This window comes from Mustelus asterias, chromosome 2 (assembly GCF_964213995.1).
Source record: "Mustelus asterias chromosome 2, sMusAst1.hap1.1, whole genome shotgun sequence".
Lineage (NCBI taxonomy): Eukaryota > Metazoa > Chordata > Chondrichthyes > Carcharhiniformes > Triakidae > Mustelus > Mustelus asterias.
The window spans coordinates 156,393,118-156,416,011 of NC_135802.1; the positions used below are offsets into that span (position 1 = coordinate 156,393,118).

Consider the following 22,894-nt stretch of genomic DNA (forward strand, 5'->3'; position numbering starts at 1 on the left):
GGGGTCTGTCTGGATAATGGAATTGGCAGAGCTCTCATTTGTAATCTAAGTTTTTTTAAAGCTTTTAACTATTGCTTGGTCAAGTTCTCAGTGAACGCACCGCTGCTTTTTTCCCTGTTTTTATAAATAACAATTTTAAACTCCCCAATCCTGGATCGAATGCCCAAGGTGGCTGGGTTCCTGGCAGAAGAACTAAACATTGGAGTGGCGGGGACAGCGAACTCTGCCAGGTTCTAGACATGATGTGGAGATGCCGGCGTTGGACTGGGATAAGCACAATAAGAAGTCTCGCAACACCAGGTTAAAGTCCCAACAGGTTTATTTGGTAGCAAATACCATAAGCTTTCGGAGCACTGCTCCTTCGTCAGATGGAGTGGATATCTGCTCTGTTACATTCTAGGTTCTAGACATCCAGACAAGAGAAATGTTCTCAAAGGGTTGCGAGTCTGTGGAACTCACTACTCTAGTGTGGGGTGGACGCCGGGACCTTGAATAAATTTGAGGTGGTGGACAGATTTTTAATCAGTAATGGGTTTGAAGGGCTATGGTGAATGGGCAGGAAAGTGGAGTTGGGGCCGAGATGAGATCAGCCATGATCGTATTGAATGGCGGAACAGGCTCGAGGGGCTGAATGGCCTACTCCTGCTCCAAGTTCTTATGAAACACTTATCTCCCATCGGACCTAGACTCCAGAGTCTACAAATCCTGTAGACATGAAGTGGAACACTTAACTGCATTCAGCTGGCCCACATAAAACTGAGTCCTGGATCCTCCGGGAGTGTGAATAAGCGAGGTTCTATTTTCCTTCGTATAGAGGTATGAACTTCCTAGACTTTTAAACATCTGCAACTCCGTGTCACAAGCTTGCACTGTTTAATTACATAAATACATTTACACCAACATAGCTGCTCCTTAGGAATAAAAGAGATGACAATGTATGGTGGCCCTCAGAGGATAAGTGATTCTCAGGGTTAAAAAAAAAGCAGCATTTAAAACATGGCGGTTTCATTATGTTTACTCTAGCTGATGACAGTTACTTCCACGAGTCAAGGTCCTCAGGTTCCAAAGGTCCATCTGCAGACACATCGGCAAACTCCACTGTGGTGGCAAAAGTGTTAAAGGCTCTTCATCGCAGCCATGAGCTCCTCCAGACTCTGCTCTGTCTCCTGCACCGTATCTCCAATGGTATCTGTGCCCTCCTCCTGGTTATAGGGTGGACAACAAACAAGAATGAAAGTCAAGTGTGGTCAGTCACCATCATTGAAGAAGGACCCAGATAATTCCCATACTTCTTAACAGCTGGCTATGCCTACAGCAAGGGAGGGGAGCCAGAAGGAGGCATCCGAATCAACCTTACAAGCCTGGTGTGGAGCAGAACAGCACAGTAATAAGACAGTACAGAGCTTGAATATTACCCAAAAGAACAGAGCAGTACAGCAGAGGAACAGGCCCTTCAGCCCACGATGTTGCGCCAAACTTGACACCAAATTAAACTAATCCCTGCCCTTGGTCCATATCCCTCTATTCGTTGCACATTCATGTGCTTATCTAAGAGCCCCTTAAACACCCCTATCGTATCTGCCTCCACCACCCCCTGCAGTGCGTTCCAGACACCTACCACTCTAACAAAATACTTCCCCCTCACATCTCCTTTGAACTTTTCCCATCTCACTGTGATGTGTTGCTGAAGTTTTTCATCTTGCACTCATCAGGACAAATGCAAGAATGCCAAATTTCAAACGATCACAACAATTTGTACTACACGAGATGGGTTGGCCAGTCAACTCTGGCTGAGGCACTGTTGTGGAGAAAGCAACGGGGAGCTGTAGGCTCCCCAGGCTCGAGATACTGACCACAAAACTAGCGACTCCAAAATAAGAGTGGGACCTCTATCCCTGATAATCCAGTGACATTCCAATACCTGAGAGATCTCTAGTTAATCTGTTTCTCCCTCCCTCTCAAGCCTCTCCAACCAAACATCTTAAATATTGACGTGATATTTGAAATTTTCCAATCATATCACACAATTACTGAATTTAGAAAGTCTCGGGAAAATTATGGCAAATTAACCTGCAATTTTTCATCTTGTTTCTTTTACCATTTGTGGGTGGAAGCCATCAGGTCCTGGAGAGTGGGTGGCACAGTGGTTAGCACTGCTGCCTCACAGCGCCAGGGACCCAGGTTCACTTCCGGCCTCGGGTCAGTGTGTGTGGAGTTTGCACGTACTCTCCGAGTCTGCATAGGTTTCTGGGTGCTCCGGTTTCCTCCCACAGTCCAAAGATGTGTGGGTTAGGTGGATTGGCCATGCTAAAATTGCCCCTTAGTGTCAGGGGAACTAGCAGGGTAAATACATGAGGTTACAGCGTCTGGGTGGGATTGTCAGCGCAGGCTTGATGGGCTGAATGGCCTCCTTCTGCACTGCAGGGATTCTATGATATCCCTTTTATTTGCAGACAATGGGTCCCTGTGTATGAATGGATGTTGCTTCTAGCAATCATAAATGAATCACGTTATGAGCTCAACTGATTATCTTAAAATTAGTGTAGCACACACAGAGTGTAGCTATTAACACACTCAGGATTGTTCAGCAAGTGCTGCCCAACCGCGGAATCTTATCTGACAGTAGATGTTGGGCTGTGCAAACATGGGCTGGTTGAGTACAGTCCATACTCCCTCCACCTATTACAGACAACCAAATAGGAAACACAAACAACGTCTTAACATTTCAAAATTAACATCAATTTTCTTTCAAAATCATTCCACGTATTGCTGAGGAAATATCATGGTACATCTTTTAAAATCTGTTCTCATTTAGAGTGTTAAGATTTCAAATTGTGTTATGGCAGTATGAACATTTGGACGTACTTTATCAGGCACAGTGTAAGCGACTGTGATTCCCTCCGGAAGGTCAGGTACAGGGCCGGAGGCAGCCTTCAATTCTTCCTCCGATATCTCGGAAACCAACTCAATTCCTGCACAAATTAAGGAGCAGGGACACAAAAAAATCCCATCACATCATTCTGGAAGTCAGCCAACATGATTTATAAAACGAGTTACTGCGAGCAGACACGAGGAGCAAAATTATCATTAAATATCTCCAAAGATGTGCAGGTTAGGTTGACTGGCCGTGCTGAGTTGACCCCTAGTGTCAGGGAAATTATCAAGGTAAATATGTGGATTATCAGGGTAATTACATGGGGTGGAGGTAGGGCCTGGGTGGGATTGTTGTCGGTGCAGGCTCGATGGGCCAAATGGCCTCCTTCTGCACTGTAGGGATTCGATGATTATATATTAGCCTCCAGCTAATTAAAACAAAATAAACTCAATTCCTCTTAAACAGGAACCTTGGGCTCCCCCAAATCTGAGATTAGGCAGCAGCAGGCAGGCTTTGAAATACTTTGTCATTGAGTACAGAAGAGGCCCTTCAGCCCATCGAGTCTGCACTGCCAAAATTACACTAATCCCATTTTTCCACACTTGGCCCATAGCCAAGTAATTTTGTGTCAGTCCCTCTTCTTCCTCTCCAAGCGGTGTTCCGCTTTGTCCTGTTGCGATATTCATTCATTGAGGTCAATGACACAAAGCTGGGTGGGAGGGTGAGCTGTGAGGAGGATGCAGAGATCCTTCAGTGTGATTTGGACAAGTTGAGTGAGTGGGCGAATGATTGGTAGATGCAGTATAATTTGGATAAATGTGAGGTTATCCACTTTAGTAGCAAGAACAGGAAGGCAGATTACTATCTGAATGACCATAAATTAGGAGAGGAGAATGTGCAATAAAACCTGGGTGTCCTCATACACCAGTCACTGACGGTAAGCATGCACTTGCAGCAGGCAGTAGAGAAGGCAAATGATATATTGGCCTTCATAGCGAGAGAATTCGAGTACATCTCTCTCCATCTCGCTCTCCCTCCCTGGGAATCTCTCTTTTTCTCACTCTCTTTGCCTGTGTCTTGTGTCCCTCTCTCCATCTCGCTCTCCCTCTCTGGGAATCTCTCGCAATCTGTGCCTCTCTCTTTTTCTCACTCTCTATGCATGTGCCTCCTGTCCCTGTCTCCACCTAGTTCTCCCTCTCTGCCTGGCAACCACAAGATGGCCGCGGGCGATTCCCAGAGAGGGAGAACGAGGTGGAGGGAGGGACAGAAGACACAGACATAGAGAGAGTGAGAAAAAGAGAGACACAGATTGAGAGAGATCCCCCACTCACCTGACAAAGGAGCAGTGCTCCAAAAGCTAGTGGCGTTTGCTACCAAATAAACCTGTTGGACTTTAACCTAGTGTTGTTAGACTCCTTACTGTGTTTACCCCAGTCCAACGCCGGCATCTCCACATCATGGGTTTCCTCCCACAGTCCAAAGATGTGCAGGTTAGGTTGATTGGCCATGCTAAATTGCTCCTTAGTTTCAGGGGGGATTAGCAGGGTAAATATGTGGGGTTACGTGTTAGGGCCTGGCTGGGATTGTGGTCGGTGCAGCCGCGATGGGCCGAATGGCCTCCTTCTGCACTGTAGGGATTCTGTGATTCTATACACAAACATATCCAGTGAAACACGCCATGATATTAAACAAATGGTGTTAGTTATCCATGGATCAAGATTTGGGAGAAATTGAAGGAAGGTGGTTGTCAGAAAAGATAGAATTTGATGGAAGGCTTTTTAAGGTGGTTGAGATTATTGTACATTGAAGGAGCTGAAGGAGGAAATCCCGGAGCTACAATTTCAGAATGACTGTCACTAGATGAGGGGGTGTGTTTGGACATACAGCTGGAACTGGTTGTGGAGGTAGAGTACAGAAGATTGTATATTTAATACCACGGGAATAGGCAGTCACTGGTCATCAACATAGGCTGATGGATAGTGGGCTTCAAGCAGACGGGTACTGGATAGATTGAGGTTTGTAGGAGGCAGTCATTGGAAAAATCAAGCACAAAGGAGATGTGATCATAGAGTCTCTACAGTGCAGCAGGAGGCCATTTGGCCCATCGAGTCTGCACCGAACACAATCCCACCCAGGCCCTATCCCCATAACCCCATGCATTTACCTTAGCTGGTCCCTCATACTAAGGGGCAATTTAGCATAGCCAATCCCACCTAACCCGCACATCTTTGGATTGTGGGAGGAAATCAGAGCACCCGGAGGAAACCCATGCAGACATGAGGAGAACGTGCAGACTCCACACAGACAGTGACCCAAGCCGGGAATCGAACCAGGGTCTCTGGCGCTGCGAGGCAGCAGTGCTAACCACTGAGCCACCGTCCCAATCGCTCCCTCCTCAATAAGCACCTGGGACCCTCAGTGTCTTGAACATTAAGAATGAAATGAAATAAATGTTTACAACAAAAATATCGGCCAAACTCAAACTGGTCTCACCCCAGTCATTGCTTTCGTGGACGATTTGTTCAGTCTCTTCCACTAACTGTTGCTTTGGTTGCGTTACTTCTTTTTTCTGTTGGAGAGATGGCACATCAGTTATTATTGTTCTACAAAGTATTATGTATGCAGTAATTCTAGCAAGGGTGGGGAGGGAAAGGAATAGAAATTAAAATAAACACTTCTTTCCCTCTCTGGTACTTGGGTTCAAATCTGGATTCGGGCGAGGGGGATGGGATGACAGTCCTCGTGCTTGGTAACTGGAAGGCTTCAATGCCAAATAGGTTGGGTTGACTTAACTGCGTTTTCCAGAGGGCACAACCAATGCCCGCCAAGTTGGCAATCTCACTCAAAGGAGAAATGGTAAAAATGCCACAGTGATGTGACGGAGGTTGTGGGGATGGGGAACGGGTGCTCTCCTGAGGTGGGGCCTGAGGTACATGGTTGAAGTAGAGCAGAGGGAGCTTTACTCGGTGTCTGACCTGTCATTAAGGGAGACTGATGCAAAGACTGAGTGCGCCATTCCCTAAAGCTCTACCTCAGGAGAGCAGTTTCCCTCTCCACCGCCAACCCCGCCCTCCCCAATCACTGGCTTCCAACAACCTTCATCACACCAGTGTGGCACGTTTACCATTTCTCACAACAGCTCTGCTAAGTGAGGGTGCCAACCTGCTGGGAACTTGCTGCGCCCACTGGCGCCTGGTGTGAGGTTGCCCCCAAGTCAAAACCATCTGGTCACCGGGCGGCCCGGTGGCACAGTGGCTAGCACTGCTGCCTCACAGCGCCAGGGACCTGGGTTCGATTCCGACCTCGGGTCACTGTCTGTGTGGAGTTTGCATGTTCTCCCCATGTCTGCATGGGTTTCCTACGGGTGCTCTGGTTTCCTCCCAAAGTCCAAAGATGTGTGGGTTAGGTTGATTGGCCGTGCTAAATTAACCCTAGTGTCAGAGGGAATAGCAGGGTAAATATGAATGGTTACGGGGATAGGGCCTGGGTGGGATTGTGTTTGATGTAGACTCGATGGGCTGAATGGCCTCCTTCTGCACTGTAGGGATTGTATAATGCAAAAATTGACAGGGACGTAGAGTATTAACTGTAGTTTTGTCAAGAAAGAATTAAAATACTGTAGTCAATTGCCACTTTCCCAAGTCTTCCAATGGTTGACTCAAGAGCAAGAGATCAGGAGCTGGAAAATTTTCACATACCAGGGCCTGGGAAACTCAGTAAATAGCAAAGGGATATGGGAATGTGGAACCGGGACAGTATCAGTCTGTCGATATGGTACACTTTAGCGACTGACTACTGGTTTAATTGAAGGAGCACCTTGTACTCTTCCTGCCGGAGCCTGCAGCTTCGATCATCGCAACTGGGATTTGGTTTCATGGTCATTGTTGGAAAGAAGTCTTGCATTGCATTGTAGCCCAAATAATAACTCACAGAGCCAAAGCCTAAAAGATACCTGGAAAAGCAAAAAACAAACACTGAATTACCCGTTTGATAGGCAGGCATAAAACTATCTCGGATTTGATCGTTAATTAGTTGACTGGGATTAACATGCCATTAAAACCATTAGATAGGATAATAGGAACAGAATTAGGCCATTCGGCCCATTGGGTCTGCTCCGCCATTCAATTATAGCTGATATGTTTTCTCAACCCCATATTGGCCTTTTCCCTGTAACCTATGATCCCCTTACCGATCAAGAACCCATCCATCTCTGTCTTAAATACACGCAATTACTTATTTATTTATTCATGGGACATGGGTGTCTCTGGCTGGTCAGCATTTATTGCCCATCCCTAGTTGTCCGAGGGCAGTTGAGAGTCAACCACATTGCTGTTGCTCTGGAGTCAATGTAGGCCAGACCAGGTAAGGATGGCAGATTTCCTCCCCTAAAGGACATTTGTGAACCAGATGGGTTTTTTCCGACAATCGACAATGGTTTTGTGGTCATCAGTAGATTCTTAATTCCAGTGTTTTTTTAAACTGAACTCAAATTCTACCATCTGCCGTGGTGGGATTTGAACCCGGGTCCCCAGAACATTAGCTGAGTTTCTGGATTAACAGTGTAGCGATAATATCACTAGGCCATTGCCTCCACAGCCTTCTGTGACTATAAATTCCACAGATTCAGCACCTTCTGGCTGAAGAAATTCCTCCTCATCTTGTTCTAATGAGGCGTCCCTTTATTCTGAGGCTGTGCCCTCAGAACTGGTCTCTCCTACTAGTGGAAACATCTTCCCCACGTCCACTCTATCCAGGCCTTTCAGTATTCTGGAAGGTTCTATGAGAAATTCTGGCCGTCACTCATGTGGAGCGTGCATCACCATTCGGGACACCTCACCAGACATCGCAAACACACACTGCTCAACCCCATTTCCGATGTGTATTGATTTATTTAATATTTACCTACTTACTTAAGGACATTTTGTACAAGTAGTCCTGCTACGACTCCCATGGTGGTGGGTAGACTGGCCGCACACACTCCTTCACGTTTCAGGGTCTTTTCATCGACATTTGCAGCTACCACGAGTGGGGGGGCACACTGCAACCGGAACACACAACACCGAACCTCAGTCTGGTCAATAAACATTCCAACTGACTGAAAACCTGTTCAATGATCATTTAAATAAATGGCAATCCCATCACCATAACAACTGCAATTAATCAGACGTAAAGGCTCAACCCACGCGGTTAATTAATTAAAATTCATAGAGAACAGGGAGCCTGAAATGGCTCTGGCCTCAGAAGGCAGGCAAGGAGATTTCCACTGAGGCGATATGGGGGCAGAAACTCTTTGCATCATCTCATTTGTAACTACCCCATCAACCTGTAGAGAGAGACTTCCTGCACACTCCCCCATGCTATGCAGGTACATCTGGGCAGGTTCTGAGAGAATACAAACAACAAAGAACAGTACAACACAGGAACAGGCCCTTCGGCCCTCCAAACCTGCGCCGTAACATGGCACCGTCACCGTTTCTAAACTAAAAACCTTTTGCAGCACAGGAGGCTATTCAGCCCGTTTTGTTCATGCTGACCCCCTGCAAGAGGTCGTCTAGTGCCACATCCCCGCCTTTTCCCTGTCGTCCCTGCAATCTTTTCTCCTGCAGATAATCATTGAATCCCTACAATGCAGAAGGAGGCCATTCAGCCCATCGAGCCTGCATCAACAACAATCCCACTCCAGGCCCATAATCCCACATATTTACCCTGCTAATCCCTCTGACAGTAAGGAGCAATTTAGCATAGCCAATCAACCTAACCTGCACATCTTTGGAAAGTGGGAGGAAACTGGAGCACCCGGAGGAAACCCACGCAGATACGAGGAGAACGCGCAAACTCCACACAATCGCCCGAGGTTGGAATCGAACCTGGGTCCCCGGCGCTGTGAGGCAGCAGTGCTAACCACTGTGCCACCCCACCACTGTGTCAATCCTGCCGCCCCCAATGGTCTAATTTTTTTTTGAAAGCTACAATCGAATCTGCTTCCACCACACTCTCGAACAGTGTGTTCCAGTCCCTAACCACTCACTGCATTAACAGAAGTTTCTTCACGGCACCCTCCCCATTCTCCTCAACTCACTGTCCCCCCAACCTAATCTGTCAACGGGAACTGTTTCTCTCCATCTACTCAACCAAACCCATCACGGTTTAACTATACTGTAGGAAACTAGATCGCTTCTGCAAGAACAATCAGGACTCAGTGACTGTGATACACACATCACACAGTGACTCTTTGAACTTAAACAAAGGAGGTTCAAAACCTCCAGCAAGAGAAGTGTTAACATTCCCGCCTTTCCCTGCACGTGTTGTAGAGTTAAGCTTCCACACGAGTATCCCTCGGTGATGATTCAGGGGTATCTTTGCAAAGCAAACACGATGTAAAAAAACCATACCTTCACTGACCCTGACACGAAACACAACTCGGTGCCCGTGATGCCAAGTAACAGTTTTGCTTAGTGGAGATTTATTTGCAACATTGAAGACGGAAACACAAATGAACAGCACCGGCCGTACCGCAAAGCAGGCAGTTTCTCCTGGAACCAGGAGCTGGATATGCCCCGAGACCGCGTTCTCACTGACTCCAGACTCCATCCACACCTTAGCAAGCTCATTGCACGCCTGAAATCGAGAGAATAAAGGTGTGTACAACAAGGAGGAAACATAGAACTCTACACCGAAAAAAACAATTTTAACATCAAAGACTGGAAGACAATGTTATACACAATCATAACATAAAAGGAGCAGAATAAGGCCATTCGGCCCATCGAGTCTGCTCCGCCATTCAATCATGACGTGATAGGTTTCTCAACCCCATTCTCTTGCCTTTCCCCCGTAACCTTTGATCCCCTTACCAATCAAGAACTTATCCATCTCTGTCTTAAATACACTCAATGACCCGGCCTCCACAGCCTTCTGTGGCAATTAATCCCACACATTCACCACTCTCTGGTTGAAGAAATTCCTCCTCATCTTGGTTCTAAAGGGTCGTCCCTTTACTCTGAGGCTGAGCCCTCAGATTCTAATCTCGCCTACTAATGGAAACATCTTCCCCACGTCCACTCTATCCAGGCCTTTCAGTATTCTGTAAGTTTCAATGAGATCACCCCTCATCCTTCTAAACTCCATCAAGTACAGACCCAGAGTCTTCAAATGCTCCTCATACATCAAGCCTTTCATTCCTGGGATGATTCTTGTGAACTCTTCTGGACCCTTTCCAAAGCCAGCACATCCTTCCTTAGAAACGGAGTCCAAAATTGCTCGCAATATTCCAAATGTGGTCTGACCAGAGCTTTATAAATCCTCTGCAGTACATTCCTGCTTTTATATTCTACTTCTTTTGAGATGAATGCTAACATTGCATTTGCCTTCCTAACTACCAAGTCAACCTACAAGTTAACCTTAAGAGAATCCTGAACCAGGACTTCCAAGTCTCTTTGTGCTTCCGATTACTTCAAGTTTTTAGGTGTCCAGATCACCAACAACCTGTCCTGGTCCCCCCCATGTTCACTATAGTTCAGAAAGCCCACCAAGGCCTTTACTTTCTCAGAAGACTATGGAAATTTGGCATGTCAGCTATGACTCTTGGCAACTTTTACAGTTGCACCATACTTTCTGGTTGTATCGCAGCTTGGTATGGCTCCTGCTCTGCCCAAAACCACATGGAACTACAAAAGGTCATGAATGTAGCCCCCACGCAAACCAGCCTCCCATTCATTGACTCCTACTACACTTCCCACTGCCTCGGCAAAGCAGCCAGCATAATTAAGGACCCCACGCACCCCGGACATTCCCTCTTCCACCTTCTTCCGTCGGAAAAAAGATACAAAAGTCTGAGGACACGAACCAACCGACTCAAGAACAGCTCCTTCCCTGCTGCTGTCAAGACTTTTGAATGGACCTACCTCGCATTAAGTTGATCTTTCTCGACACCCTAGCTATGACTGTAACACTACATTCTGCACTCTCTCATTTCCTTCTCTATGAACGGTATGCTTTGTCTGTATAGCACGCAAGAAACAATACTTTTCACTGTATGTTAAGACATGTGACAATAATAAATCAAATCAAGAATCACTCGCCATTTAGAGAATAGTCTATGCCTCTATTCTTCCTACCAAAGTGCATAACCTCACGTTTTCCCACGCTGTATCCCATTCTTCACTTCTTTGCCCACTCTCCTGACCTGTCCTAGTGCTTCTGCAGCCTCCCCGTCTCCTCAGTGCTACCTGTCCCTCCGCCCATCTTTGTATCACCTGCAAACAGCCACCATGCCCTCGGTTCCTTCACCTCGATTTGCTCCGTTCGCCAGCCGCATGGAGAATAAAGACTGCAGCTTAAACACTCACTGTGTTTATTGCCATGCGGGCCTCAAAGTTGTCAACGCAGCTCAATATTAGATCCACGGGTTTCCCCTCCTCCAGTCCACCGTTCCTAATTCAAATCAAACCACAGGCACGAGTTAACCCCTTCAGTTCAGAGCTGAGTCTGGAAAGAGGCACAGCGATGGAGGGGGGTTTCACCAAAGAGCCTTAACGGAGGGAAAGTGATTAATCCTCTGCAGAAATCCAGCAAACGCATCGAAGAAAACATACACGTCCGGGTACAAATGTTACCCCCTCAAAACCCTAAAACCTGCGAACCTTCGGCAAGGTCACTTGAAGGGGAAAAGGTCTTCCCGAAAGGAATTATTGCTGAACAGGAACAGCATCAGCAGCAGGCTTGGAATGAGGTGCCTGCACTCTTGGCCAATCATCTGGGTTTAGGGAGGGTTAAAGGCAAAATACCCCGGATGCCGGAATCCGAAACAAAAACAGAAAAATGCTGGAAAATCTCAGCAGGTCTGACAGCGTCTGTGGAGAGAGAATAGAGCCAACGTTTCGAGTCTGGGTGACTCTTCGTCAGGGCTGAGAGCAAAGAATATCAGACAAGATTTATACTGTGAGGGAGCGAGGGTTTTAGGGTTTACTGAAATAAACTATAACTAAGGAAATCAGTCAAATTATCCAAGGGTGACAAATCACTGACATGTAGTGGCTCCTAAAAAAAACTATTTCATGGGCGTCAGTGGCTAGGTCAGCATTTATTGCCCATACCCGATTCCCCTGAGCAGGTGACGGTGAGACACCTTCTTGAACCTGTGTGGTGTAGGTGCTGCTGGTGAGGAAGGTTCAGGACTGTGACCCAGTGACCGTGAAGGAACCCCTTCAATGAACAAAGAAAATTACAGCACAGGAACAGGCCCTTCGGCCCTCCAAGCCTCCACCGACCATGCTGCCCGTCTGAACTAAAACCCCCTACCCTTCCGTGGACAAAATCCCTCTATTTCCATCCTATTCCTGTATTTGTCAAGACGCCCCTTGAAAGTCACTATCGTATCTGCTTCCACAACCTGCCCTGGCAGCAAGTTCCAGGCACCCACACTCTCTGTGTAAAAAACTTGCAGTCACAACACCAGGTTAAAGTCCAACAGGTTTATTTGGTAGCAAAAGCCACTAGCTTTCAGAGCGCTGCCTCCGAAAGCTTGTGTGGCTTTTGCTACCAAATAAACCTGTTGGACTTTAACTTGGTGTTGTGAGACTTCTTACTGTGTTTACCCCAGTCCAACGCCGGCATCTCCACATCATAAAAAACTTGCCTCATACATCTCCTTTAAACCTATGCCCCTCGCACCTGAAACCTATGCCCCTCGAGTAATTGACTCTTCCACCCTGGGAAAAAGCTTCTGACTATCCACTCTGTCCATGCCCCTCGATCTTGTAGACTTCTATCAGGTCGCCCCTCAACCTCCGTCGTTCCAGTGAGAACAAACCAAGTTTCTCCAATCTCTCCTCATAGCTAATGCCCTCCATGCCAGGCAACATCCTGGTAAATCGTTTCTGTACCTCTCCAAAGCTTCCACATCCTTCTGGTAGTGTGGCGACCAAAATTGAACACTATATTCCAAGTGTGGCCTAACTAAGGTTCTATAAAATTGCAACATGACTTGCCAATTTTTAAACTCAGTGCCCTGGCTGATGAAGGCAAGCATGCCATATGCCTCCATAACTACCTTCTCCACCTGCGTTGCCACTTTCAGTGACCTGTGTACCTGTACACCCAAATCCCTTTGCCTATCACTATCCTGAAGGGTTCTGCCATTTACTGTATATTCCCCATCTGTATTCGACTTTCCAAAACTCATTACCTCACATTTGACTGGATTAAACTCTTCAGGAAGAGACACCACATGACTAGCCCCAACTTGAACATTTAAAAAAAAATCTGGTCATTCACAGGCTGACAGCAGAAAATGACCAAGGAAATTTCTGATTGTGATAAAAATAACACTGGGATACGCATATCCCTCAGAGCCATGAACCGGAAACCACCCCCCCACCCCCCCCACCTCCGCACAAAATCTGCCTTGCCTACTCGTGGCTCAAGTTTCCAATCCCTAGAATAAATACACCTGCTGGGTTACGGGAAAGAGAAGTGAGAATAATGGGCCTTTCAAAGAGCCAACACACGTGTGGAAGTTAGGTTACAACAATTGTGAAAATTAAAGTTCCATAATTGTCAATAAAAAACCTGTTAAGCAATGGAAAATGCTCATCAGCATACGAGGCCTTCAGTGAGGCCAATGCTTGCGTAATCAAGGTAAGCGACTAATCTTCACCTTGAGTAAGTTTCGGAAACATTTCATTCCCAACCTTCACCAGAGGATGGAAAATAAGACAATTCCACAACAAAATATTAAAGAGCAATATATGGGGACATATTATGCTAATGAAGGATTGGCAGGAGACAGTTTTCTATTGGATAAGAAAGGGCAAAAAGCTATGCTATGATTGGTGGACTATGTATGCAAATGAAGGATTGGAAAGTTGCTCGTTTCTCATTTGCTGGAATTAACTATAACTGCTAATTATCCGTATGAATCGACAGAACGCCCGGCAATGCTTCGCTCTGCATTGTGTTCTCACTTGTGTACAAGTTATTAAAGCTTGGAAATTGAGAGGTGATGCATTTTGGTAGATCGAACCAGGGCAGGACTTACTCAGTTAATGGTAGAACGTTGGGGAGAGTAACAGAACAAAGAGATCTAGGGGTACATGTTCATAGCTCCTTGAAAGTGGAGTCACAGGTGGACAGAGTGGTGAAGAAGGCATTCGGCATGCCTGATTTCGTCGGTCAGAACATTGAATACAGGAATTGGGACGTTGTGTTGTAGTTGTACAAGACATTGGTAAGGCCACATTTGGAATACTGTGTACAGTTCTGGTCACCCTATTATAGAAAGGATATTATTAAACTAGAAAGAGTGCAGAAAAGATTTATTAGGATGCTACTGGGACTTGATGGTTTGAGTTATAAGGAGAGGCTGGATAGACTGGGACTTTTTTCTCTGGAGCGTAGGAGGCTTAGGGATGATCTTATAGAGGTCTATAAATTGAGGGGCATAGATCAGCTAGATAGTCAATATCTTTTCCCAAAGGTAGGGGAGTCTAAAACTAGAGGGCATAGGTTTAAGGTGAGAGAGGAGAGATACAAATAGGTCCACAGGGGCAACTTCTTTGCTCAGAGGGTGGCGAGTGTCTGGAACAAGCTGCCAGAGGTAGTAGTAGAGGCGGGTACAATTTTGTCTTTTAAAAAGCATGTAGACAGTTACATGGGTACGATGGGTATAGAGGGATATGGGCCAAATGCAGGCAATTGGGACTTGCTTAGGGATTTTAAAAAAAGGGAAGCAAAAAGGGAGGCATGGACAAGTTGGGCCGAAGGGTCTGTTTCCATGCTGTAAACCTCTATGACTCTCTGACTCTATGAGTACTCTCGGTTTAATTGTTGCATGTACCCGAACCTGACAACACACACACACAATGGGTTAAATGGCCTCCTTTGCAAAGACACGCAAAAGGAGCACTTTTTGAAAAGTAACAGAAGGGAAAAAGAGGACCCCGACTCCTCATCTGCATCTTAAATCTAACCTGATCCGATCCGTAAACCGCTGAAAGTTGTCCATCGTCGTGATGTCGAGGTTGTGAATTTCAAACTCAACATCTGGATTAATATTCCTGCAAATGCAAAGGAATGAGTTAATTACATTCCGCTCTGGCTGGACTGTGAACTTAACCACATCCACAGCATTAACAACACTATCACAGCTCCAGTACCCTCTATCTGAAACCCTCGGGACCAATTCCATTTTGGATTTCAGACCATTTCGGTTTTCGGATGCCGCGTATAAACGTCAAAAGTAGGAGGAATAGGCCATTCGGCCCCTTGAACCTGTTCTGCTGTTCGTATGATCATGGCTGACCCTCTATCTCAAAGCCACACTCCAGCGCTCTCCCCACATCTCTTGACATCCTTAGAGTCTAGAAATCTATCTATTTCTCTCTTTCCCAGGGAGAACTGTCAATTACTAGGGGACATAAAAGGGGGAAAGTTTAAAGCAGATGTGAGAGGCATGTTTTGTTTTACACAGAGGGAGGTAAGCGCCTGGAATGCGCTGTCAAAGGAGGTGGCAGAAGCAGATACAATAGTAATGTTTAAGAGGCATCTTGACAGATTCATGAAGAGACAGGGAATAGAGGGTTACGGACCATGTAGAGGCAAAAGGTCTTTAGAACGGCCTCATGTGTCAGTGCAGACTTGGTGGGCCGAAGGGCCTGTTCCTGTTCTTTGTAAGTATATTCAGTGACTTGTCCTCCACAGCCTTCCATGGTATATTACAACAGCTGAAGCCTAGGCTAGCTATTTTCTCAAGTAAATAAAATGGCTCGCAAAGTAAGATGCATCATTGAATAATAAATACAGGGCACCTGTATTAAATGTTTTTTGGACATGTTCACCACAAAAATCTCGAGGTTAAAAACACAGCAGACAAATGACTAGATTTCCCACACTGAAGGTTGATGAGCTTTGAAAAAGGAGCGTGGTTTTTGGGTGTTTTTGGATAAAAGATACTTGACTTGTATCGCAGACATTCTGCCCAAAGCACAAGGCACGACTCACTTGCACTCGAAAGAATCCAGTTGCTCGTGGTGATACGGATTTAAGGATCGAATAATTAAGACCGAGCTGGTGAGGTTTTATTAGGTTCTGTTGCTTACCCATCGAGTCTACAGGTCTCGAGGCCATTCAGCCCATCCTTGTCCATGTTCCCCACGAGCCTTGCCCCACTAGGCTTCGTCTCTTAGATGCAATCAATGCTATTTACCTCAACTCCTCGTGGCAAAGATTTCGACATTCTCACCGCTCTCTGACTAAAAAACTTCCTCCACAATTTCCTACTGGATTTATTTAGCGTCCGTTTTATATTGACATTTATTGTGGTCTTTCCCATTCATGAAAATATCAGTGTCGACCTTATCAAACTATTCCATTATTGTAAGACCTCTATCAGAGGTCACTAAGGTGGAGTAGGTTCGAAGGGCCGAAAGGATTATTTCTGTTCCTATTTGCTATATTTCTACCCCTCAGTCTTCCCTTTTGTACAGTATTTGGAAAAGTTCTTTCCCTCTGTACGCAGGAGGGAGGGGGGCACGGAAAATGCTGTCAATTCAAGAGAAAAATCAGCATTTGGGAAAAACACAGACAAGTTCATATTTCAGATGTGGCTCATTGTCAGGAGGTACAGTGGATAAATACAGCTCACACGGTTTATCCAAAGTGTAAATCTAACTGGAGACATTTAGCTGCAAGTACAGTACACGCTCACTCACGTCACACACAAATTTCCTCAAACTGGTAAATCTGACTTAGCCGGCAAAATTGAACAAGGCACTTTTTGCTCTAATAATAGTAATAATAATAATAATTTGGGGCGGCACAGTGGTTAGCACTGCTGTCTCACAGCGCCAGGCACCCGGGTTCAATTCCCGGTTTGGGTCACTGTCTGTGTGGAGTTTGCACATTCTCCCCGTGTCTGCGTGGGTTTCCTCCGGATGCTCCGGTTTCCTCCCACAGTCCAAAGATGTGCGGGTTAGGTGGATTGGCCATGCTAAATTGCCCCTTAGTGTCAGGGGAATCAACAGGATAAATATGTGGGGTTACGGGGATAGGGCCTGGGTGGGATTGTGGTCAGTACAGACTGAATGGGCCGAATGGCCTCCTTCTGCACTGTAGTGATTCTATGGTAATCATAAAAACAGAAACTTCTGGAAATATTCCAGAGATCAGACAACATCTGAGCCGAGAGATGAAGTTAACCTTTTGGGTCAATGACAGCTTTTGGTTTTTTGGCTTGGTATGGCTCTATATCAGCACCGAGTGGTTTATTAACCTCACAGAGGCTTTTCCATTGTTGAACACACAGAGATATAAAGGTATAAACGGCAAATGCACTTCTCTACTTCGTTCAGCAGTCGACAGCATAAGGTCACAAGAGCGCAATGTCCTAACGATGTGAGGGGTTGTGGATTTTAAACAAAAAAAAAGATGTGGTTTGCATACCCAGATTCAAACTAACAGCAGCAGATTTACTGAGGAGCTCTCACCTGTACAGAGTAGAAAATGAAACTAAAACACGAGCCTGTGCAACACCCTAATGACGTCACCATCAAATCAAGTGACTGGGCTCGTAAAGCAATCATGCAACCACTTAAATACATAACAGGGAGGACATGACTGCCGTGGTGATAATTGTGATTTGCTTTACCTCAGTGTCTGTTTAGCGGCTTCCACTTTACTAAGTCCGGCTTGGTGAGGCTGGAAGAAAAGTCTGTTCATGTTGGCTAGCTCCACCTTGTCATAGTCGAACAGCAAGAGCTGAATGTCAGAAAGGAAAAAAGACCATCATTCCGATTCATCCAGTCAGTTGCTTAATTTCACCAAGAACTAACTTACTTACAATTCAAATTTAAACCCAGTAAGGGAACCCTGTTGCTGCTGACTCCTCAGAGTCACTGCGTGCGAAGCAATATCCCCGTTAGTCACTCAGTATCTCAGGCTCTGGCCACACCATCTTGAGATGTGGGCGTCATGAGCATTAGTTGCCCACTCCTAATTGTTGCTCTTGCCATGAGGCAACCACATTGCTGTGGTTCTGGAGTCACATGTAGACCAGACCAGGCAGGGACAGCAGATTTCCTTCCCTAAAGGACATTAGTGAACCAGATGGTTTTGTTTTACAACAATCAATGATAGTTTCATGGTTACTATTACTGATTCCAGATTTATCGCAAGAAGCTACAAAAGGTCGTGAATGTAGCCCAATCCATCACGCAAATCAGCCTCCCATCCATTGACTCTGTCTACACTTCCTGCTGCCTTGGAAAAGCAGCCAACATAATTAAGGACCCCACGCACCCCGGACATTCTCTCTTCTATCTTCTTCCGTCAGGAAAAATATACAAAAGACTGACGATACATACCAACCGACTCAAGAACAGCTTCTTCCCTGCTGCTGTCAAGAGTTTTGAGTGGACCTACCTCACATTAAGTTGATCTTTCTCTACACCCTAGCTATGATTGTAACACTACATTCTGCACTCTCTCGTTTCCTTCTCTATGTACGGTATGCTTTGTCTGTATGGCGCGCAAGAAACAATTCTTTTCACTGTATGCTAATACATGTAACAATAATAAATCAAATATTAATTGATAAAATTCCATCAGAATTTGAGTCTTAATTCCAGATTTTTTTTATTGAATTCAAATTCCACCATCTGCCGTGGCGGGTTTCGAACCCAGGTCCCCAGAACATTGGCTGAGTTTCTGGATTAATAGACTAGCGATAATACCACTCGGCCATCACTTCCCCAAGGATGCAAAACGACTGAGCCACATTAGAACATACATGCTCCGAATATTTCCTTCAAGAAACACTTTCAAAGGTTTAAGAAACAGTCAAGGTGATACGATGACTATGTGGAGATGTTTAAGTGTCTCATGCCCATACTCCAGTTGGTTCTATGTTGCCAAATTTGTGCCGAATGGTTTTGCCATTCTATAACTTATTTGGTACAGAGAGTACAAAGAACAAAAGGGGTAGCACAGTGGTTAGCACTGCGACCGCACAGCGCCGGGGACCCGGGTTCAATTCCGGCCTTGGGTGACTGTCTGTATAGAGTTTGCACATTCCCCCCGTGTCTGCGTGGGTTTCCTTCCGGGTGCTCCGGTTTCCTCCCACATTCCAAAGATGTGCAGGATGGATTGATTGGCCATGCTAAATTGTGTCGGGGGGACTAGCAGGGTAAATAAGTGGGGTTGTAGGGGACAGGGCCTGGATGGGATTGTGGTCGGTGCAGACTCGATGGGCCAAACAGCCTCCTTCTGCACTATAGGGATTCTATGATTCTAACAAAAGGAAAGTGGAAGGTTCGCATTACCTTACCAATGCCACATCTTGTCAACATTTCGGCCGTCACGCTTCCAACCCCACCGACACCCACAACTGCCACCGTGAAGTCCCGGATTTTCTGTTGACAAAATTTGAAGAAGAAATTACTTCAGTTGCGTTACGAATGGTCATCGAACAGAAACGTAGTCACGGGTTACTTACAAACTCAGCTCACCTCATAATCAGCAACAATTCCCATTCGTTTGAGAGCCATCAGACGACTAAATGAAACAGAAATAATTGTTGAACAGGTTAGAAGGAGATAAAGAGTGATTAATCAATTCTCAGCAATTGCAGAGGGCCTTGGTGAGATCACAGCCGCTTTGGTGAGAATACTACACGCAGTTTTGGTCTCCACATTGAAGGCAGGATAAACCTTGCATTGAAGGTGTTACGGCAAAAGTTCACTAAATTAGTACCTGCGATGAGAAGGTTGTCCTATGGCAATGAGATTGACTCTCACTCTTCCAAACTCCTATCTCGTTGAAACCCACCAGAGACAGAGATGGAGAGACTTACATTAACACTGCAATGAAGTTACTGTGAAAATCCCCCAGTTGCCACACTCCGGCGCCTGTTCGGGTACACTGAGGGAGAATTTAGCACGGCCAATGCACCTAACCAGCACATCTTTCAGACTGTGGGAGGAAACCGGAGCACCCGGAGGAAACCCACACAGACACAGGGAGAACGTGCAAACTCCACACAGACAGTGACCCAAGCCGGGAATCGAATCCGGGTCCCTAGCCTCTTCTACGCTGTGGGGATTCTATGAAGGGATTTAAAAATGAGCATGAAATCTTTAATAAAACAATCAAGGTGAAGAGGTAATGTAGGTCAGTGAGTACAGGGGGTAATGAGTGAACCAAACTTGGTAACAGTTAGTAACCCACAGAGTTAACCAGAGGGTGGACGATAGGATACCGGGCATTTCACTTTTAGAATTGTATTGGATTGTATTGGAGGGCCGAAGGGCTTGTTTCCTGGGCTGTACTGTTCGAATGCAATTTGTAAGTCAGTCTGGGTAAAGCAGTGAATGCAAAATTAAGAAGTTGTAGACTGCACTGGGGCTGGGCAGCCTCAGAGTAAAGGGGACGACCCCTTAGAGCCGGGATGAGGAGGAATTTCTTCAACCAGAGGGTGGTGAATCTGTGGAATTCATTGCCACCGAAAGTGTGGAGGCCAGGTCATTGAGTGTATTTAAGACAGAGATAGATTGGTTCTTGATTGGTACGGGGATCAGAGGTTACAGAGAAAAGGTGGGCGAATGGGGTTGAGAAACTTATCAGTCATGATTGAATGGCAGAGCAAACTCGATGGGCCGAATGGCCTAATTCTGTTCCTATACCTCATGCTCTTATGGGAATGACAAAGCACCATATGGGTTACTGACAGCTCGTGGTTAGTTTACTGCAGACACATTCCTGCCTCTCAGTTTGGGGTAAGAGCATCCCCAGTCTGGGGGCTGGTGGATTTCCAGCCTTTGGGGGGGGGGGGGGGTGTGGGGAAGGGAGGCAGTAGGGACATTTCCAGCCTGGTAAGGGGATAAGTGCATCCCCAACCAGGGGGCTAGGGGAAAGATGGTGGTAGGGGCATCCCCAGCCTGGGGGGGGGGGGGGGGGGGGGAGAAGAGGGGGTAGAGGCATCCCCAGTCTTGGGGGAGGGGGGGGGGGAGGTGAGGAGTAGGGGCATCCCCAGCCTGGGGCAGGGTGTCACTGCAGCCCAGCATCACCTGTAAGGGTTGGAATCCACCACCTCTGCGCTCATCTTCTCTATCCTGTGCCGGCATGGCTGCTCCCCTGAGCCGGCTCTTCTGGCCCTCTCCCCCGCCAGCTCCTCTTCCAGCGCTCGGATTTTGGCCTGCAGTTCCGGTACCGTTGCCATCTCTGGAGCCGGCAGGGACTGGCGGCTGGAGGCAGGGACCAGGCCAATGGAACGCCACGTATCAAACCCGCAGCGCGATGGAACGTTGTGACATCAATGGAACGGAACGTCACAAAGGATCGAACGCCGTGTAACAAACCCGAGCGGGACGGCGGGCGCTGATTGGATACGAGATCATGTTGCAACCTTCCTCACATGTTGCAGTTCCTGCCAGGTTAAAGATCATTCTCCAGAACTCTGCTGTCGGCAGCACTGGAGAATAAAATCACTGGGACATTATAAAAAAATGATTTTAAAAAATATTTTCCCTGAGCATCTCTTTTTACCAGATATGAAAATATTGAAAAATGGCTGTTTTGACAATCAAGCACAGGAACAAGAGCAGTAGTAGGCAAATTCAGCCATTCCAGCCTGCTCTGCCATCATCCAATTGGACAATTCTTTTGCTTTCCAATTGGTGTAGGAAGGCAGTGCGTCGCAAGGATGGATGTGCTGGCCACTTAATGACCAGTCACCATAGGCAGCACAGTGGTTAGCACTGCTTCCTCACAGTGCCAGGGACCTGGGTGACCGTCTGTGCAGAGTCTGCACGTTCTCCCCATGTCTGCGTGGGTTTCCTCCGGGTGCTACGGTTTCCCCCCACAGTCCAAAGATGTGCAGGTTAGGTGATTGGCCATGCTAAATTGCTCCTTAGTGTCAGCGGGGTTAGCAGGGTAAATATGTGGGGTTACGGGGATAGGGCCTGGGTGGGATTGTGGTCAGTGTAGGCTTGATGGATTAAAAGGCCTCTTTCAGCACTGTTGGGATTCTATGATTCAGAGTGTGGGGATGAGGCTTGTGATGAAACCCCCAGGAATACATAGAAACATAGAAGATAGGAGCAGGAAGAGGCCATTTGGCCCTTCGAGCCTGTTCTGCCATTCATCACGATCATGGCTGATCGTCCAACGCAATAGCTTCACCCTGCTTTTTCCCATGATCTTTGATCCCATTTGCCCCAAGTGCTACATCTAGCCGCCTCTTGAATACATTCAATGAATACATTTAATTGCAGTTGGTAACCCTACTCCCCATTGGGAAACCCTTTCCCCATGATGACCCTGCAAGCCTGCAGGTCTGCAACAATCAAACATTTCATCTCCTGGCCACTTCATCTCAGCAACTTCAGAATCACAGAATTGTTACAGCACAGGAGGCCATTTGGCCCATTCCCTCCTCTCTATAATCCCCTGCAAATTCCACAAGCCTCTGTGCTCCTCTAATTCTTCTGTCTTGATTTTGATAACAGCACCATCAGATGTCAAGTTTCAGCTGTCAAAGTCCCAAGCTCTGGAATTCTCTCCCTACTCTTCTCCACCTTGCTTTCCTCCTTTAAGACACTCCTTAACAACCTACCTCTCTCACCCAGCTTTTGAACATCTATCCTAATAACTCCTCACGTGCCTCAGTGTCAGATGCTGCTTTGTAAAGTCCCTGTGAAGCAACTTGAGATGTTTTATTTTTAATTAATTTATAGGATCTGGCCATTGCTGGCTAGGCCAGCATTTATTATCCACCCCTACTTGCTCTGAAGAAGGTGATGATGAGCTGCCTTCTTGAAACGCTGCACTCCTTGAGGTGTAGGTGCACCCACAGTGCTGTTAGGGAGGGAGTTCCAAGTTTTTGACCCAGCGATAGTGAAGGAACGGCGATATATTTCCAAGTCAGGATGGTGAGCGACTTGGAGGGGAACCTCCAGGTGATGGTATTCCTGTGTCTGCTGCCCTTGTCCTTGTATAAGATAGTGGTCTTGGGTTTAGAGCGTGATGCCT

At 46.5% G+C, this 22,894-nt stretch overlaps 1 protein-coding gene across 2 annotated transcripts; it reads right to left on the minus strand.

Moving 5' to 3' along the window:
- Nucleotides 1-57: 57 nt before the first annotated feature.
- uba5 (ubiquitin-like modifier activating enzyme 5) lies at nt 58-21,196 on the minus strand. 2 transcript variants are annotated; one of them, XM_078199321.1, is made up of 12 exons: nt 20,932-21,196; nt 19,375-19,420; nt 19,189-19,278; nt 17,517-17,626; nt 14,842-14,928; nt 11,221-11,305; nt 9,389-9,493; nt 7,786-7,913; nt 6,692-6,827; nt 5,369-5,444; nt 2,866-2,972; nt 58-1,202 (listed from the first exon to the last, which is right to left on the minus strand). In XM_078199321.1, exons 1-12 carry the CDS (start codon nt 21,081-21,083, stop codon nt 1,116-1,118), a joined length of 1,209 nt encoding a protein of 402 aa, XP_078055447.1. In that variant the 5' UTR covers nt 21,084-21,196; the 3' UTR covers nt 58-1,115. The 2 variants fall into 2 exon arrangements, with proteins under 2 accessions (XP_078055447.1, XP_078055453.1); XM_078199327.1 differs by having other exon boundaries at nt 123-1,202; nt 19,194-19,278; nt 20,932-21,049.
- Between the last annotated feature and the right edge of the window lie 1,698 nt (nt 21,197-22,894).

Excerpts from the sequence above, each read along its gene's own strand:
- uba5 (XM_078199321.1), bottom strand. The coding sequence starts at position 21,083 with ATGGCAACGGTACCGGAACTGCAGGCCAAAATCCGAGCGCTGGAAGAG. Across the intron at positions 11,306-14,841 it reads CGGTTTACGGATCGGATCAG|GAACGGTGGACTGGAGGAGG; the intron begins GTTAGATTTAAG and ends GATTTGAATTAG. Across the intron at positions 6,828-7,785 it reads CTTGTACAAAATGTCCTTAA|GTATCTTTTAGGCTTTGGCT; the intron begins GTAAGTAGGTAA and ends TTGCTTTTCCAG.